A 19655-nucleotide genomic window follows, 5' to 3' on the forward strand; every position below is an offset into this window, starting at 1 on the left:
CTAGAATCTCAATACTATAGGCAGCAGGAGGGTAAGGCTTGATAGAAAGCAATACAATGTGTCTAGGTTATCTCAAACACTCATTTCATCTACTGATAACAAAGACATACTTCTTTTCTGAAAATTAATTTTGGGCACAAGCTGCTGGCAAATGTCTTGTTTTATCAATCAACTTATATGAGATCATACCAGATGTGGTGGCTGACTGGTCCTGGTGCCTGATGATTGAGAGTTCTTATTTGGAGACTTGAATAAACAGCAACCAGTCCATAATTCCTCTCCAATCAATATTATCATGATGATTTACAGCTTTGGTGGAGAACAAGGCTCATTTTTCAGAATTTATGAAGCTACTTATTTCATGGAAATACTCCCCAAATTCCATCAAAATGTACTGAGGTATAGGTCAAATTTGTTAGTTTTGTAATACTTACCAAAAAACCTCATTTGTTTGAGGTTAATACATTCTCCCTATGAGATGAACATTTTCAACAGGCCACACATACAACTTGCATGGAACAATCATCTTCACAGACAACAATTACACCATTCCATTAGTGTGGGTGGGAGGAGGGCATCTACCAATATTGATTGGTAAATATTACATAATTAAAGTTAACATCCCCACCCCACATACAGCCCCAATGAACATGGAGACATCCATGGTAAACCAGATCCACCATGACATGAAATGTTCCCAGTACACAGGTAACAACAAGCAGAAAATGTCTTGCCTAGTATTACCTCTATACAGACATGATTTTGGTATTTCATTTAAAAAAAAGTTGAAAATTTTAAGGGAGGGTTTGGGGGTCCTCCCCCAATGGGGCCACGAGGGGCAGCACCTCTGATCGGGGACCCAGGCGGCCAAAGGCCCTTTACCAAAAACGCATTTTACACTCATAAAAAAATATTCCTGGTGCAACTGATGATTATAAAATAAACCAAGCTAATCATCTGAAAAACTAATAAACTTCCCAAAAATGTTCGACTTCAATAATTTCACAATATTTATAGTCATATAAATCTGTTTTCCAATACTATTGATGCTATAGTTATTTCATGTGCATGTCAGTGTTCACATCATAATTAAGTCACAATAATTTGTCAATTTTTGCAGCAAATATATTATACTTCTCTCTTTTTATAACAAATCTGTAAAATAAACACCCAAGCACATCAACTATATACAAATAATCCCATACATTCACCTGGCTTTTTTCTCCAATGGACACAACTTTTTGATTTGCCAGTCAAGCTTTCTTGCGGCTTTGGCAAAGATTTCTTTAGCCTTCCTTTTTGTCATCATTGACTTTTTTTGCTCAATGTGCAATCGTTTCTTTTCCTTCGTGATGAAAACATTTTTGCTTTCAAGCTGATGCTTGTATTGGCAACATGCAGTGCGCATAATCTGACAGAGGACTGAAATGTTTTTAAAGCTATGTTAAATATCCAAATCACACACACACACACTACTTTGGGTGAGGGGTCAATTGGCTACAACTGGACAAAATGTGTCTTAAAATTTGCTTCTAGAGACCAGGACAAGATTCTTCAAACACTATAAATATTAATGAATTTCATGTCAAGAGTATACATGTCTAAAATGACAGCCAATAAGGAATTTGCTGCTCTCAGTCTTATATCTAACCTCAGCATACTTTGTAATATACATATGTGCAAGTGCAGATACAAACTACAAAGACCCTGATTTGCTGTTAAATAAATTGATAATGTGTGTGTTGGCAGATCAGGGTCTGTGTTATCTGTTCAACTGATTACTCCTAACAAACTGCAGAAAGCCTGATCTGCCAGCACACTCAGATCTGGGTCTGTGCAATTTGCAATTGGACTCGTGAGTATATACAGTAATACATCTATACCTATGCGTTTACAGTGTGCATGTAAATCAGCAATAGGTATCGGTGCATGATAAAATGCAATTTGCCTGGGACCAAAAATATACATCTAAAATACTAAAAAGATAACATGTACAGGAGAGTGCACTTTAGGTATGACATTTATATTTGCAATAATTGCAGTTTCCTTTCTTGTGTACTGCATTAAGTTACAAGCATGTGTAGATTGACAGATTAGGAACCCAACTGCTTCATAATTCATGATAAGTGCTTTTAAATTTAATAGTTCCACTAGGCAAATAATTAATACAAAGAAAAACATTTAAAAACCCATTTTCTTAACATTACCCTCATATGCAATATACATGTAAAGGACATCTATACACAAAAGATAATTTCTGGATTTTGTTGGATGTCCTTAGAAGACATGTTTCACGGTATGAAGTAGTGAAGCAACTAAAAATATTGGTAAATCGCTTCCTTTTATGTTTTACTTATGCTAAATACTGTACTGGTTTAAAAAAATAATTTGTTACAGCTGATTTTTTTGGAGCAATACAGGCTGATATTTACAAGTTATTCAGCATTAGAAATTGCAAATATAAACTTTCATTTAATGTTCATGATTACAGAGCACCATAAACCATATCTTGTGCTCAAGCAGATTCTTTCTCAGATTTGAAAATGCCATCAGAAGGAACCATATATCCTCGCTTAAAAGATGAGTCCAACTGCAAACTGCAAAGACCTCGATCTGCTATCGCCTAATGTGATGACAGATCTAGTTCAGCACAGTTTGTTAAGAATAATCAGTGGAACAAACAAAACTAATCCTAATCTGCAGGCACATCATGCTGTAGCAGATCAGGATCTTTGCTGTTTGCAATTTTGGATACTAAGCTGATTACTGAATCAAAGTTTAAGTCAGAAAATAAATTACGAAACTTTAACAGTAGTCATAATTTTCTCTAAAAATTTTATTTTATGGCATTGTTAATGAGACATTTGTCTAAAACATCAAAATTTGTTGAAAGTGTTCATACAAAAAATATGTATCAGTAATGATCTGTTACCATGTAATAATGCACGTTCAATTTCCTCTTGTGATATGAAATAACTCAGATTTTACTGATTAATGAATCAAAGTGTAAGTTAAAAAATAAATTACGAAACTTTAACAGTAGTCATGACATTTTCTCTCAAAATTTTACTTTATGGCATTGTTAATGAGACATTTGTCTAAAACATCAATATGTACTGGTAATGATTTGTTACTGTGCAAATAGACAGGTCTCATTTCCTCTTGCAATAGGAAATAACAACTTAGATTTGACTCTTTCACTAAATTCACTAATATTGTAAGCTGTACACTTTCTAGCAACTACTTTGATCTGGCTGTACACAATAGCACCTAAAATTTACAAATGGCAGCCATTGTTAATCTTGTCTTAAGGAGTTAAAAACTATATCCATGTTTTATCTGAATGACTGGAATGGATTACATGGACAAACTGACATAATTATTTTCTTTATCACTGTAATGACAATTTTTTTTGATTTTTTTTAATCGTGTCTTTAATGCAGTATGGATAATATCATTCGTTCCTAACACAGTTCTAGCTCTTAAACAGGATGAACTGGAACCAATGCCAGCTCATTTCCTTTTTATGCCTATCTTTTTTACAAAACTGGAGAATGATTGCTTCTGATAATGTTGTAAGACACAAGGAAAAAGTCCTAAAATGGGCATATAGCTTTTATAACAGCAGCCCTAACTTTGTCAATAACTTATTTTAAAAAAAGGCCAGTTATTAGACAAGAAAGAGGGTTATCAGTGATGTAACACTATGGACATCACAAGTTCCTGGTGATAGCTAGGACAGATTAAGAATTTGAGATCAATGACTGCAGGTTGATCTATCAACAATATCATTTAGCTTTGTCAATTAGCCAATCAATGGAGATATTACAGCACCTGGTTCTAAATTGGCTTAAAATGCAATTAATCCAAATATGACTAGAAAGTCTTCTTCCCATTTGTGTTTCAATCAATTAATAATTCTTTCCTCTGCTCATGCTGATACTATACATTCAACTAATCATGGAATCATAGGTTCTGTGAAAAATAGCATAAAACCCTTAAAGTCTACACCGACTGAAACTGCCATGGTAAAACTGTAGATTTGAATTATAACAACTTTATAACAAAAAATAAATCCAACATTCATATCTGAATCAAGAACCATTACAGATGTTAAAGGAAGGACCTATATACAGATAAAACAATAACAACTACATAAACAATGACTTTTGTCACCCAACCCATTAAGCTTATATATCAGTTATCAATAATGTCTCTCTGTTTACTCTGCTCCTACCCTTTTTGGATCTGTTTACTGAAGATCCAAACAGTAAGGTCAGTTTCCTGATTGGTAACAAGAGAACCAGGAATGATACATTATATGTTGCGTTGTTGTTATTGGGTTTAACATCATTTTTCAGCACATGATAGGCTATACATGACGGCCAGTATTAATGTTGGAAGCAGAACCGGGGAAAACCCTGGAAAGAACAACAGACCCACGAGAAGTTACTGGCAAGCTTTCTCACATACCCACATTGGCTGAATCCAAGACTCGAACCCATGCAGACAGAGGTGAGATGGCAGTGATCCGTAACAGAGAGTGCTTTAGACCACTATATTATATGCCTCCACTCTTAAATAGTCCTCTAGATAACTGAAATTTTTGTTTATAAACCTTTTTTCCTCCTCTAGTCAGTGACCATGTCCACTGAACTTTTAACCCAAAATTCAACAGGCTTGTTCCTTGCTCTAACTGCAAGCCACCCACAGATCCAAGTCTGTAAAATAGAACTAATGTTACTGTGCAGAAACCATTTTTCTTCTTTCAGTCACAGTGACCTTGCATTTGGAGTCTAAAATCAATAGGTTTCTTCTTTAACTCAAGTGCAAATGATACACAAAATTTGGTTCAGGTACATGATTCAAAACTGATGTTACTGTTTAGAAACACTTTTGGAAACCATTTTTCTTCTATCAGTCAAAGTGACCTTGACCTGTTTAATTCAAAATTAAGAAGGCTTTCCCTACAAATAAATAGGGTTCTTCCTTACCCCAAGTGCAAGCTATCCCCACAGTTTAGTCACTGTAGATCATGTTTGTTCTCACAGTCACAGTGACCACAAGTTTTGAGCTTTTGAGTCCAAAATAAATGCCATGTTGGATGTCAGACAGTGTTTAGATTTTGAAGAGATTTTTTTAACGTTTCTTAAGACAGTTGTTGCACCTAGAATTCACAAAGCAAGGGACACTGTGTATCGTTGTCCTCCAAATCTGATGTGCAAAGAAAAACAAATTTAGGACCAAGCAGACCATGGGATGAATGTGTACCATATATACTCACTTAAAAGAAAATTCAAACTTCAAACAACGAAGGTTTTCATCTGCAATCATGTAATAGGCCTGCAGATCAGGGTCTAAGTTGTTTGTCCTATTAATTATTCCTAACAAACTTCTGAGACTCAGATCTGCCAGTACATTATACGACATCAGAACTGACTCTGTGCAGTTTGCGGTTGGAATAGTCTTATAGGCGAGTACATTCAGTATGTAATTCTCCAAGTAGTCCAGGAGAAGTAGCAATAATAAATCTGTGCTAACAGATGATGGGCAACAGGCAATCCCATAAGTTCTTTTCTATAACCAGTGGAGCTACATGTAAAACTGAAGAAAGCAATTCAAGGCACCATAGTCATAGTAAAAAAAATTCATTTGCTTTGGTGATTTGGCAATTTTACTGCACTGTCATCACTGAACTGTCATCTGCTGTGGGTGCTTAACATTACTGTAATAAACCTAACTCCTCAGGACATATCCGATTATCTGGTTTACCTGAAATGAGCTGCAATACACGTAATGAATTTTGTCTTTTGAATCTAGTTCCCATTTACCTTTAGTCTTTATCCAACACTGTTTTACTTACTAGTTCCTTTTTTTTAACCTCTTAATTATTCCTCTTCGAAACTAAAAATTAATTAATTGCTAACTTCTGTATATAACTGCAAGTTTCTTCATTTAAACATTTAGTCATTACCACTGGCAATCTGTGAATTTGCAATGAAAACTCACAACTAAACTTAAATACAATGAAATCATTTGCTTCCATAGGTATAAATTTTCATGGCTTTGTGGGGAAAAGTTGGCATCTTCATTCATACTTAAATTTCATGGATTGATAAGAAAGACCTACTGTTGCCATTAAAAAAAACTTTGTCGGATCTTAAAATTTATGGATGACAACAGTCATGAAATCTACAAAGACTGGTACCCCATCAATAACATCATTATATTGCCAAAATTTGTTGTTTTAATTAATATATTATAAAATAGTCATTGAAAAATTATGATTTTCATTGGTAATTTTGGAGATCACTAGCACACCAAGTATTTCATTACAGGTATTATTAGCAAAACAGAAGCACACAAAAAAACAATGGAGGTGGATTTTTCATTTTGTCAAACAAATGACAATAAAAAGTTCCAACACTGCGTGCACAAGAATAAAATACTAGGAGGAACATATAAAACTTGCTGGAAAACTGTGATACAAGATGAAAGTCTGTGAAAGCAATACATAAATATTAGATATGGATTTACATTTATATATATTGTGCTATGTTTACCCATGTAATATGTATATGCATATTTCTCCTTTTTAAAACAAAATTCTGTCAAGTAAATTTTCACTTGTTGATGTGGTTTTTAATAAGCTGCACAATCAAAGACAATGCAAGACCTTCCTACCGAGTGAGATCGCCATGCACTGCTGATGGTGGATCCAGAGACCAATGACATGGTGGATGGACTGGGGCTGCGGAAGGAATTATCAGGCTGCAGGCAAAAAAGAAAATAAAAGAAATGCAAACAGTGCAAGACAAAAGGAAAAAGCAAACAAAACATACAAGCAAGAATAAACTATGAACGTCGTCCAAAAAAATATATTTCAATTAAAACAAAACTATGAACAAAAACATAACAGCATGGAAGCAAGTAATATTTGAACTAAATTTCTTTATTTTTGCAGGTACTTTTGCAAGTACTTTTGTAATTAAATAGAAGTGTCATGGATTAAGCATGCTGCACAAAAACTGCAATAAAGTCATATCTAACACACAAAAAACCTGCAAATTAACTCTTTCCCAAACTCAAGATTTCCTCACTAAACAAGACTGAATAATTTAAAGATTATGGTAATATTTCTTCAATGGATGCAAGCAGAATGCAAATTTGTCTTTTTAAAACAAGCGAGAAATAAACTGATAAAGCATGACAAGCAAGCAAACAAACAAATAAAAAAGGAATAATGAAACAATAAAGATACATGTACTTGTTCTTCGATCATACAATCATTGTTGAAAAATCTTGATCCATTAAGAATTGGTCTACAGATCTAAATTGAATATTTTCACAAACGGTGCTTTGTACCAAAAATTATTACTTGCAGATCCTGTTAACACTGTTTTCAAGATTAACAACAAGGAAGCATTATTATTAATAATCATTTAACCTGTTTCTGTAACACCTCAGTATAAAGTCAAATATATAAAAGTAAAGGCGTATACAAATCAGTTAACAGCCTTTTTTATTGCAGGTGATAAAGCACACCCATGTCAGCCACAAAACTGAAGACTAATGACTATAAATTCAATTACTATTCAACCACAAAATGATAGTGGGTTCAAAGTTCATTTGGAAAAAATGTTTACTGAACCCTCATGTCTATGCAGATTCAGCAAGTTTGCAGATTTCAGATTCAAAGGCTAGCACACTATATTTAAAGATCTGAGAACAGTAATGGTGGCTACAATATTCCAAACAGCAAAACCATCAATAAAGTCTTCAGATCTTCCAATAAAAGATGGCATCCATATTCTAACATACTTGCAAACATTGTGAGAAAAAAACAAGAAGAATTAAATGAATTAGATGCTCTACTCCCTCGCTGAAAACTAACTGTATTTGATTTTTCCAAGGGGGTGACACTGCAAAGCACAAACTTGTGATAAAAGACATGTCTTAATCACCATAATAACAAGAGTCCCTTGAAGGGATTGATGCTCTACTGGGTAAAACAAATTTCCATGAATTTTAATAAAACTATTTCTTCCTTTAAATGGCTGAGTGGTGAAACCATGTCTGATATTCTTCTGCAATACCAAAATTTTCAAATTTACTGCCGTGTTGGACATATACTGGACGTCATAATTGCACCATTTTCATTTAGGATAAAGTAGACATTATTAGCAGTCTTTGGTAACAACCCCTTGTCATAATCATCCATTCAGTAGAAGTAGTGACAAAAAGCTTTTCAAGATAGCTGTTATGTCAGCCATATTTAGGACCAACTAGTTATCATGAAAACAAGTTACATAGCAATCATTTGGGAGATAAGAATGGTGGCCATATTGAGGGTAGTATCTAGCAGACACCATAAGAACGCTTCTGAAGTAAACCCAGACCTGCCAACCCTGACAAGTCTGTCTCAGTAAGGCAGTTGACTTTTTTCCATAAGATTGACCAGTTTTCAGCATGGTGTAACAAATTATCAATAACTGCTACTGTAAAGCTAGAAAACTAATTAAAATTTTGATGCACTGACGATAAACATTATGTTCAGCTGAAACGTTTGTAAAGTATGTGTAGACTTTATTTACCACTAGTACAGCTGCACAAATTCTAGTTCCAAACCGTATGCCACTCAATGGCTTGTTGCTATCTCTCAACCTGACATAATTCTTGGAAATTCTTTTCCATTTTACATGACGATGGCAATCATATCTCCCGCCACAAGATGTACTCAAACTGGCATGTGATGTCCAATAAACGTAATTGTGCCCTTTCCAGCTTTTATTCAAAAGAATATGAATATTCCTTTTTATTATTCTGTGTTGATTATTAACACTTTTCTAGAAGCTTATTTTCCCTTTCGTCTTAAACATACATTTATTTCTGGACGCCATTTAAAAAAATTCTATAATCAACAGTTTGATCATGCAGATGCTTCACATGAACAAGTAGGTGCAATCTAAAGCATCTGGGGTGATGCTGTAAAGTTAGTCTGGTTCCCCGACTAATTTCACTAATTCTAAGATGAAACTCAGATCCCAATAAAACACAGATGAACCAATTATCCTGACTTTTGGCCATGATCATTTTTCCGTAATTTTTTCTAATATGCCGTAAGTCCGTATTTTAAGAGTAATTTTCATAAGACTTATATAAGAGTTGGCAGGTCTGTAAACCCCATGTTAAAATTACTTTCCCTTCAAGAGGATTAGCAAAATAAAAGATTTTCAAGATGGTCACATATTTGTCCACTAAAATGCTTTATTTGTAGAAGACATTATGTCTACTGAAGTGTTGTATCTGTACAAGACATTTGTATCTGTACAAGACATTAGGCATCTTTATTGAAATGTACCTGAACAAGACATTAGGTATGTCTGTTGAAATGTTGCATTTGTACAAGACATTAGGCATGTCTACTGAAATGTATCTAAAAGACATCATGCATGTCTAATGAAATTTTGTATATGTAATTAGGCATGTCTATTGAAATGTATCTGTACAAGACATTAGGTATGTCTATTGAAATGTTGTTATCTGTACAAAATATTAGGTATCTCTATTGAAATGCTGAGCAGCTGGGGGAACACCATGGTCTTCTATTTTTTAAAATACTTGGTTGTGGCAGACAGCAACAAAAAAGTGGAACCCTGTACCCCCACCACTTGCTGGATCTGTGCATAACATTTGCCATGTCTATTCAAATGCTGGATCTGTACAAGTTTAAAAGGTAATGATTCACATGATAATAGTTCAGCAAGATAAAAGTATGGGCATGTTAAATTACAATAGACTTTTGCCTAAATAGGAACAACAGACCCCCTTTATTGTCAAGCACACTATTATTTAGTTAACATAGACAATCATGCTAAAACAGAAAGGTAAAAACTTTTAACAATGAGCTTATTTGAATAAGCTCTAACACTGACTTAATATAGGGTATGAAGGGACATACCAATGGATGGATGGACAGATGGACAAATGCATGGATGGATTTATGCACACATACACAAAAGTGATCTCTATGATGGGTTTCCACATGAAGGACTCAACATAAAGCAGTGAGGAAGGAAAGACTTGGCCAATTTCCTAAACCCATTATAGCTCTGTCATCTCAGTGGAGATCAGTCAATTGATAGGTTTTGGTATTCCTAAGGATACTGCAGGACTAAGCAACTGGGGTTCATTATCCATGAATTCTCATTAGTGTTCTCAGGATAAAATGACCTACACCAGAGTAATAATATCCTACTGTGTGCAATTTACACAATTCTTGAAAATGTGTTTGTCAAATCTGAGTTGTATTCCTTAGATTGTATAGCTCATTTTAATTTCAGGGTGGAATCAAATAACGTTTTCCAAAGGCAAGTCCCACCAGTATGGCCCAAGAGGCAAAAGCTGTGCCAAAACTTAGACAATAAAGTATGTTGAAACTGGAACTGAAAGATTAAATATGGTTAAGTGTTAAGTACAAGAAAATCAGCCATACAATTTGTGTATGATACAATAACTTTACCAGAATTACCTATACTTACAAACTAAGGGTACAGATAATTATATCAGACATTTCTTTACCATTTTTTTCAACAAACATGAGGACACTCACACAATGAACTATTCCAAATCTGTTCAAGTTTCTATCTTCTATAATAATATATTTCAATACATCCAATGATAAACATGATGACAGCTGAAAGACATACAGAGCATCATGCTTTCCCATACAAACTTTCATCTACCTATCTAGTTGACCGCTCCAGTGGCCTAGTGGTTAGAGCATCTGCCTCAGATGCAGGAGGTTGTGGGTTCTAACCCTGGCTGAGTCATACCAAAGACTCATAAAAAATGGTACTAACAGCTGCCTCGCTGATGCTCAGCATTAATAGGATAGTGTTAGGACTGGTCGGCCTGGTGTCAGGATAATGTGCCTGGGTGGGACATGATGCTAAATGTCTGCTAGATATCACTATCAACTGCCACACTGCAGACATCGTAGTGATATGACTAGAAAATTGTTAAAGTTACGCTAAAAATCCAAATCACACACACACACACACACACACATCTAATTCTATCATAGAAATGAAGGGGCTAGGGGAAGAGCTGTGGCAGAGAAACTCTCTCAATCTTTTGAAAACATGAGAACAGTGAGTGGAACATTATTCACCTGCCCTGTATTAACAGTACATTACTAAAATTGTTATGCAGAATCCACTATTCTTCCTTCAGTTACTGTGACCTTGGCTTTTTACTCCAAAATAAATAAGCTTATTCTGTACAGCAAATTGCAGCCATCCATAAAATCTAGAAACTGTAGATAATGGAGAACCCAAGTTGTGCAAAAGAACATTTTGTCTTCTTCAAGTCAGTGACCTTGTCCTTTGACCTCAAATATGAAAGACTCCTTCCTTAAACCAAGTACTAGCCAGCCACACAGATGTTGGAGGAGAACTCAAGTAATTGTACAGGAAAGCTTTTTCCTTATAGATGATGACCGTAACCATTTAACTTTTAGACCCAAAAATTGAAAAGGCTTCTTTCTTACTCAGAGTGTAAGTCATCCACAATATTTGCTAGTAGCTGATTATGAAGAAATTAATGCTATTTTATGAAAACCATTTTTCTTTCAGTCAGAAACCTTGACCTTTTTAACCCCAAAATCAATAGGCCTCTTCCTTTAATGAAAGTGCAAGCCATCCATAAAGGTTAATAACCACAGATGAATGAAAACAAGCCATCCAAAAAGGTTAATATCCAAAGATGAAGGAAAACAAGCCATCCACAAAGGTTAATAACCATGGATGAAGGAAAACAAGCCATCCACAAAGGTTAATAACCATGGATGAAGGAAAACAAGCCATCCACAAAGGTTAATAACCACTGATGAAGCAAAACTAGCCATCCACAAAGGTTTGTAACCACAGATAATGGAGATCTCAAGCTATTGTGCTAAAACCGTATTCTTTCCCAGTTAGTGACCTTGACTTTTGAGCTTTGTAGCTCAAAATCACGTTCTTCCTTACCCCAAATGCAAGCCATCCACAAAGCTGGGTAACTGCAAATGATGGAGAACTCCACTTATTGAGTGGAAACAATATTTCAACTTTTAGTCTGTGACCCTACTTTTTTCATTTTACTGAGCTGGGAGGATAACAACTCATTTCATATGGCACATGAATACATACAGCCTTGACGGCCTCGTCATATGCTACACCATATCAAACTAATTTGTTTCTGCCAACTCGGAACAAAACATGCATGCAGTTTTGCATATGTAATGAAATGTTGCAAAATTAACCCATTAACCCCTGTTGCCATAATAAAGCATCATACTTTACCTCCCTCGTCTACCAAGTACCACGATAACATGGTACAGTTTACCTTGCACGTACACCGGGTGGCAGTATTAGTCTATGCCTGTATCCCGCATGATGATTCAAAACAGCACAAACAATTGAATGATTTCAAGCCATTTCTACATTATACACCTAGATTAACCCATCAAATTTAGCTTATATAGATACAAGAAACACTGCAGCACAAAGGGAAAAAAGTTTAATTTCGATAGCACCAGAAATAGTGGAATTATGTAGATTTGAAAATGATGCAAAATGACAGAATCATCCACTGGGACTCTGATGGAGAATTCTAGATCTTTTTAAGAATTGGTAAATAAATGTTTGGGAAAATTAATTTAGTCAGCATGAGTCTACATAATTCCAAGTTTGTTCAAAGTATTTTGTTAGTTTTTAAATGTTCAGTGGAGGATTCTAAGGAAGAAAGGTATGTAAACGGCAAGAAAAATGCCTATTTGCAGTTTTCACATGAGCTTAAAGGTTGCAAGAAACATGACAAGTGGAATTTCTGTCTACATAGAAGAGAATTATTTCATATGTTGAAGCTGAATTATTCAGTGAGAGTTCATAGTGGATTTTATGGATTATTATTAATGATTAAGTAAATCATTTATTTTTACCGTTAGACCCAAATTTTATTTTTGCATGTTGCATGATATTTATACCATTATGTACATAATTCGACTGAGAACATCTGTGTAAAATTTCAGCTTAATTGAAGGAATAAAAAGCAAAAGGTAACTAATTTATCTCAAGTAGCCTCCTCTGTAAAAGATCAACAAAGTTTTGTCAGTGAGTCTCAGGGATACAGGCACAAGTAAGGCTAACACTGCTCTAGATGATCCCTCTTGTGTGTATGCTGTAGGGGAAAGCTGAGGTGTTTTCCTCAGGGGTTTATGAGTTAAAATTTGCATGAGCAGCCACACTTATGTTTATTATTATTTTTAAATACAGTAATACCTCGTGCATTCGCGTTTCTGGATTCGCGAATTCACAGATTCCGAAATTTTCATTGGTACCCTCTACATACATGTTTTCTTTATTTTATTGAATTGTACCTTCATTATATGACTTCTGTGACATATGAAGTTTACCTAGTTTACCTTCCTAACAATGACAAAGAAAACGTCAGTCATTAAGTTTACAGTATCATTCGTTAATTGGTTTTACCTTACTGTGAGTGCAAAAGAAAACGGCAGCCAATGAATTGGTATAGGGGTAATATTAGTATACATGTACCGTACTGTAAATGCGCTAGTGTGGCAAATACCCATTAGGCGATACTGTACTCTATTTTTACGTCAACCATTTATTTCTCTTTTTAAGGGTAATGTATTAAGCTAACTTTTAAATGAAATAAAGTGCTTTGGGAGCATGATTTGGGTCATATTTAGGGTTTAAACCCTAGAAATAAGCATTTATTAGCATTTTTAGTGACTCGTACCAAACATTCGCGATTCCTCCTGATCTGTGACTGGTTCTGGAACCTAACCTCGTGAATGTTCGAGGTATTACTGTATGGGGTTCTGTGCAAATTTTAAGATTTCTGACTTTTGGTATGTTGGTATGGCAACAGTCTAGGGTAGATCCATGTCTATTCTCTGCCAACAATACACTGGTCAAGGAGACTGGAATGTTTATCACTGCCACCTAGATCACACAAGCCTTTGTGAACAGAAATGATGAAACACTCCAAGGTGCTAGGGACATAATGAACAGAAAAAAAACAGTAACAGCTGAGACTTTTTACTAAGAAAGATTTGATCCTTCTACCAGTATCAGTTACTGAGTCTTTCAGATAGAATCTGCCTAATTTGACGATTGACAATGATGTATGGAGCATTGATAATGATATATGGGGCATATTACCATATGTATTCGCTTATAAGTAGAGTTTAACAGCAAAACTGCACAGACCCAGATCTGCAGTTGCATGATGTTCTGGCAGATCTATGCAGTTTGCAAAGAGTAATCAACAGAGCAAACAACACAGACCCTGATATGCATGCACATTATGCTGTAGCAGATCAGGATCATTTTTGCTTTTAGTTTGACTCCATTTTTAAGTAAGTATAGTTGGTAACAAAAATGACTATTAAATAACAAAAGCTGTACCACAATCTAAGGCACTTTAATGATTCTTGAGGAGACCTGCTGCTGAGCTGTTGCCATGATTATTATGCTACTGGAGGCCAAGTGATGTTATCATATAAATTAAGGCTACAATTTTGTCTACATTCTCTTGCATTAATATGAATTATGGACCAGAGGGATTTTAACTTCAACATTTGATAATGACATAGGGGACTTATCACTAGATAATGCCAAAGCTGAACAAATTATGGGTTACCCTTCATGGTATATTTCTTCAGTAGTTTTCAAAAAATAACCCATTAATCCAAAGATGGCAAAGGGGTTGAAGACTGTGATGTTTGTTGATGATGGATGGGCCTCAAGTCAATGCTAATGACAATATAGCAATCTCACCACTATATATCAGGCATTTGGAATAACTTTGGTTTTTCCTGCATTAGCTTTAAATCTCAACTGACTGAAACAACTGGTCAAACTGTTTGAAAATCAGAGACACTCAGTCATGAAACAGCTTTGACAGAAAGCTGCTATTATAGTGCACTGCATCATTTCACAGAACTTGGTAACAAAATTATAATGAAAAACTTTTCTAAACTCAACCATGTTTTTCAAGATGGTGGCATTCAAGTCAAAGCAAGTTCTGCCCACACTGTAAGAAATGTTTAATGAAAACAGCCTATCACACCAAAATTCTAGCTATTTATCTTGGTAGGTTATTTTGTCTGAGCAGCTCTGATTTCCTCAAACCCTTCGACCAACAGCTGGAACAGGCTGAGACAAAGCCAGTAGGGCAGGTTAGAAATTAGGCAATGCTATGCAATGACCACGCATTCATAAGGAATAGCAACAATAACAACATTTTCATGATGGTGCCTAAGTTTCAGTATGTAGAGTTAATTAAAGACAATGTTCTGGGTTGATATTACATTACAACTTAAAAGGAAGTCATTATGTTATACAACTAAGAGTGTAATGTCATCTCCATAAAAATGGAAATCAATGAAAATTTATATTATTTCAGTAATTTAGGCTTCTTTCCTGTAATCTGTGCAAAAATGGTCACTACACTGGAGTGTAGTGTACTTCTTACAGGATAAGTGTCAGACATCAAGTGTAGGTTTGCAGGAAGGGGGGATGGGGGAGGGAGGAAATGGTTATCTAGCTAATTTATCAACTGAAATCTTTTAAATGAAATCAAGCTAGAGAATTTTTATCAAGATGGGCAGGTTTATCTTAATATTTACTTTCTCTAATATCTTGGATTATTTATAAAATCAAAAAAATTAATAGTGTTCGTCATAAACTAATGGTAAATTATTTCTGGAACAAAGTTACAAATAACTCTCAGAACCACTGTCAACTTACGTGCATGCCTCAATATTTATAGCAAAAACATCTAAATACAGCAAATCCTGAGGAACATAAAAAAGTAATCATCTACATGGATTCGTTAACATCATTTGTTAATGACTTATTTTCTTCTTAATACACAGAATTTGTTTACTGACTTAACATTTCACGCCAATTTTGACGTAAATCTTTTTACTGTATGAAACGGTTAATGCAATAAAAGTTTCTAAGCAGAATTAATCTTCAAAATATCTCCTACACAGCTATATCAATTTAATTATAACCACATGCCTTAAGTTTTTTTATGATCATTGTTTTCTTCTAAATAATTAGTATTGAGACTGTCATTAATAATAACATTCATTTAGTTGTTGATTTCAACATTCAGTCTATAGTTATGAGGAATGCACAATGAAAAGACTGAACAAACAGGTGAGTGCATATAATTTGGCCAGTAAAAGTGAATGAATTAAATGGGAAAAGGTAGGTGTATACATGTTAGTAAGAGTACACGTAAGAATAAAATGAATGTAAGAGCGAACAAATGATCAAAAGAAACAAAACTAATGCAAGAAAAGAGAGACAAACAGGAAAATTGCAAAATATATCAGTTTATTTGAATGAGAATAAACAAGAAAATAAAGATTATAACATTTTGCAAAGCAAACATCTTAATTTGACCAAAAGCTATCATGTTGATGCAAATTAATATATTTAAACTACTATTAAATGGGTTTTTTATGTTTTCATTAGACCGAACAATACAACTTGCATGTTATAAGCCGACAGATCACTAATCTAAAAAACAAGTCTTTATTTGCTTTATCTACTAAATCTGTTTTTTAAAATATTTTTGAGTGTTATTTTGTACACAAAGTGGGCAGATCAACACAGTTCACAGAGTTTAATCCATAGTTCAGCATACGCATCAATTGCGTACAATCTGTTTGTCCGAAAGCAATATAGTGGTACAAACCAAGTCTGGTGGGCAAATGACATCAAATTCTATTTATCGCAACAAGGTGAATTCATAACCTGCCCTACATAATAAAACCCAAGGTATTCCGCATACTCATGATGTAGGACATCGTACTGTATTCATGCTACTTCAAATTATTAAACGATTTTGCAATGACTCGACTTGTGAAAAGATGGTAAAGATTCTGTAACATTACACAGACAAATGGGACTGAGTCACATAATAAAGCCAACATTGAGGAAATTATACAAAAAAGCCTTCAATATTTGTTGTGTTATCTCCACTAACGATGCCTACAAAGACAGTACAGATTATAAAGATTCTGATATCTGATATGATATATGGAACTGGGTCACACTGTGATTGAGATGAAGGCTACTTCAGGATGATACGTATGTGTTCTGATAATGATATGTGGAACTAGGTCACAGTCTGATTGATATGAAGACCAATTTAACATGTTGTGCATGGTGCTTATACATGTCATGCACCATCATTGCTGAAGAATGTCAGTATCTTATCAACATAACTTTTTCGGAACTTCATATACAGGGCATATTACAAGCATGTCAGGCTGACATAAATGTCAGAACTTCCCATATAAATTCTGACAACCATGTGTACTCACACAAGTGGCTACCTATGCTTACCTACAGCTCAGCCCTTCTAAGTGAAGCTAGTTTTAACATTTTATAAATTTGTTATATTACAATGATATCAAATAATAACATGGAAATGGCTTTCAGTGTCTGATCTAAATTCATTATTGGCTGTGAAGTAATGGCTTGAGATTCTGGTATTTAATGATGATGTCTGGAAAATGGCCTGTGAATCACATAACAGCTTATTATTCTCAAAACATAGTTTGGGGGGGGGGGACTAATTTTAATGATGAAATTCTTACCAGCAAGGTAATATAATCCAAGAGTACCTCAAAGGGAAAGAGTGTCTATTAAGCAAAAGCATTTCCAGAAATTCAAGATAAGACCATTCCTTCCTTTTAAATGCTGAGTTTTGAAGCCATCTAGGATATTCTTCAGTGATAAAAAAATTTTCAAATTAGCTGCTACTAAATGTCAGACTGGCATAGTTTTTTCAATTAGGACAAAATAGACATCATCAGAAGCCTTTGGTGAAAACCCAAGTCATAATGATTCAGGGGGAGTAGCATCAATAAGATTTTTAAGATAGTTGTCACTATAGCATATCAGTCACTGTGGCATATCAGATGTAGACTGGCACCATTTGCATTTTGGAACAAGTGAAAACCGCATGTCATAAAAATCATCCATTCAAAGGAAGTAGTGACAAAAAGATTTGTAAGACAGTCATAGCAGCCATAGTGGATCTATGACCAGTTCCATTTTCATTCAAGACCAACTAGCTACCGTAAGAAGTCTACTGGTGAAAATCTCATTTTGATATAGCCATCCATGACAGGAGTAAAGATATTTCCTACACGACTTTCCATTTAGAAGGTGTAGCAATAACAAGAAAAGCCCATTTTCTTATTTGTCGTTCATAAATCTATAAATCTATGGATTAATAACGATATATTTTTGCAGCTAATATTTCTTTATCCTGTGAAAGAGGGCAACTTATTTTCAGTATTCTTCATCTTTCTCTTTTGCTGGCTTGCTAAACTTTCCATGATGATTGACCAAATGATCTGTCTTAATGTGTGTGTGTGTGTGTGTGTGTGTGTGTGTGTGTGTGTGTGTGTGTGTGTGTGTGTGTGTGTGTGTGTGTGTGTGTGTGTGTGTGTGTGTGTGTGTGTGTGTGTGTGTGTGTGTGTGTGTGTGCGTGCGTGCCTGTGTGTGTGCGCGATTTGGACTTTTAAAATTGCTTTAAAAAAATTCAGTCATATCGCTACAACGTCTGCAGTATGGCACTTTATAGTGATATCTAGGACTGGGACACCATAACACAAACATGGAGGATCATGTTCCACAAAATCCAATTATCCTCACACCAGGCTGACCAGTCCTAACACATGCTGAGCACCTAGTGAGGTAGTACCATTTTTACAAGTCTTTGATATCACCCAGCTGGGGTTTGAACTTGTGACTGTTCTCTTCCATGCTCTAACTACATGTACTTAGGTCACTGGAGCAGTGTTATCTGTCTAAATCACTTTTTCAACAGTTAGATGGATTTGTGGTGATTTCATAGCTTGCAAAATATTTCAGAAATTAGAATAAGCAATTAACTTTTCGTGCTGCTTCTCAGTTTGACATATTATAAGCTTGTAGATCCCTATTTTCTGCAATTTTTCTTCATATTGAACATTTTTTTTAAAAAAAAGAAAAAGAACAACCTTCTACTTCTGATCACAATTTGTGACTAGTGTCCTGCATCAATTTTGTCTGAAATGCAATTCTTGTATATTAAAAGCTGGCTAGATTGTTCTAGAATGATGCCACATGTAAGGGATGGGATGCACTGATAACATGCAACTCTTCATTAATTTTAACTGCAAGACTTGGAGCAAGTAGGAATGTAACTTACCAGATATAATGGTCTTAAAGTGACACATAATATACAACAAAAAGTACGAGACATTTTTATTTTATAGATTTTCTCTGCCATTGATTTTTATGTATGACAACTTGTGAATTGTCAAGGTAATTTTTTTTAATGTACATTTTAATGTAGCTATGGGTCCAAGAAATAAAAAAATGGACATGTTGGTGCACATTTTCTTGTGCTGCTCTTAGATAATAATAATAATAATGAGGACTTTGTATAGCGCCTAATCTTTAGAAGCTCTAAGTGCTTTATAACATTAGACAACACCTATAAGATAAAAAACATAATGATATGATTACAAAAACAAACACCATGAAATTAGAAAACATTAAAAAACATGC

At 34.7% G+C, this 19655-nt stretch overlaps 1 protein-coding gene across 3 annotated transcripts in view; it reads right to left on the reverse strand.

Moving 5' to 3' along the window:
- Positions 1 to 19655, reverse strand: part of LOC149795716 (uncharacterized) — a 143679-nt gene that overhangs the window by 75976 nt on the left and 48048 nt on the right. For 2 of the 3 annotated variants that reach the window (XM_089965609.1, XM_089965608.1), the window contains exon 4: positions 6685 to 6771. The exons of the other annotated variant lie outside the window; for it this stretch is intronic. In XM_089965609.1, coding sequence (XP_089821735.1) covers positions 6685 to 6771 — 87 coding nt within the window. The remainder of the gene's footprint in view (positions 1 to 6684; positions 6772 to 19655) is intronic. 3 annotated transcript variants of the gene reach the window in all.

This window comes from Sinohyriopsis cumingii, chromosome 7 (genome assembly GCF_028554795.1).
Source record: "Sinohyriopsis cumingii isolate HCF-2022 chromosome 7, ASM2855479v2, whole genome shotgun sequence".
Lineage (NCBI taxonomy): Eukaryota > Metazoa > Mollusca > Bivalvia > Unionida > Unionidae > Sinohyriopsis > Sinohyriopsis cumingii.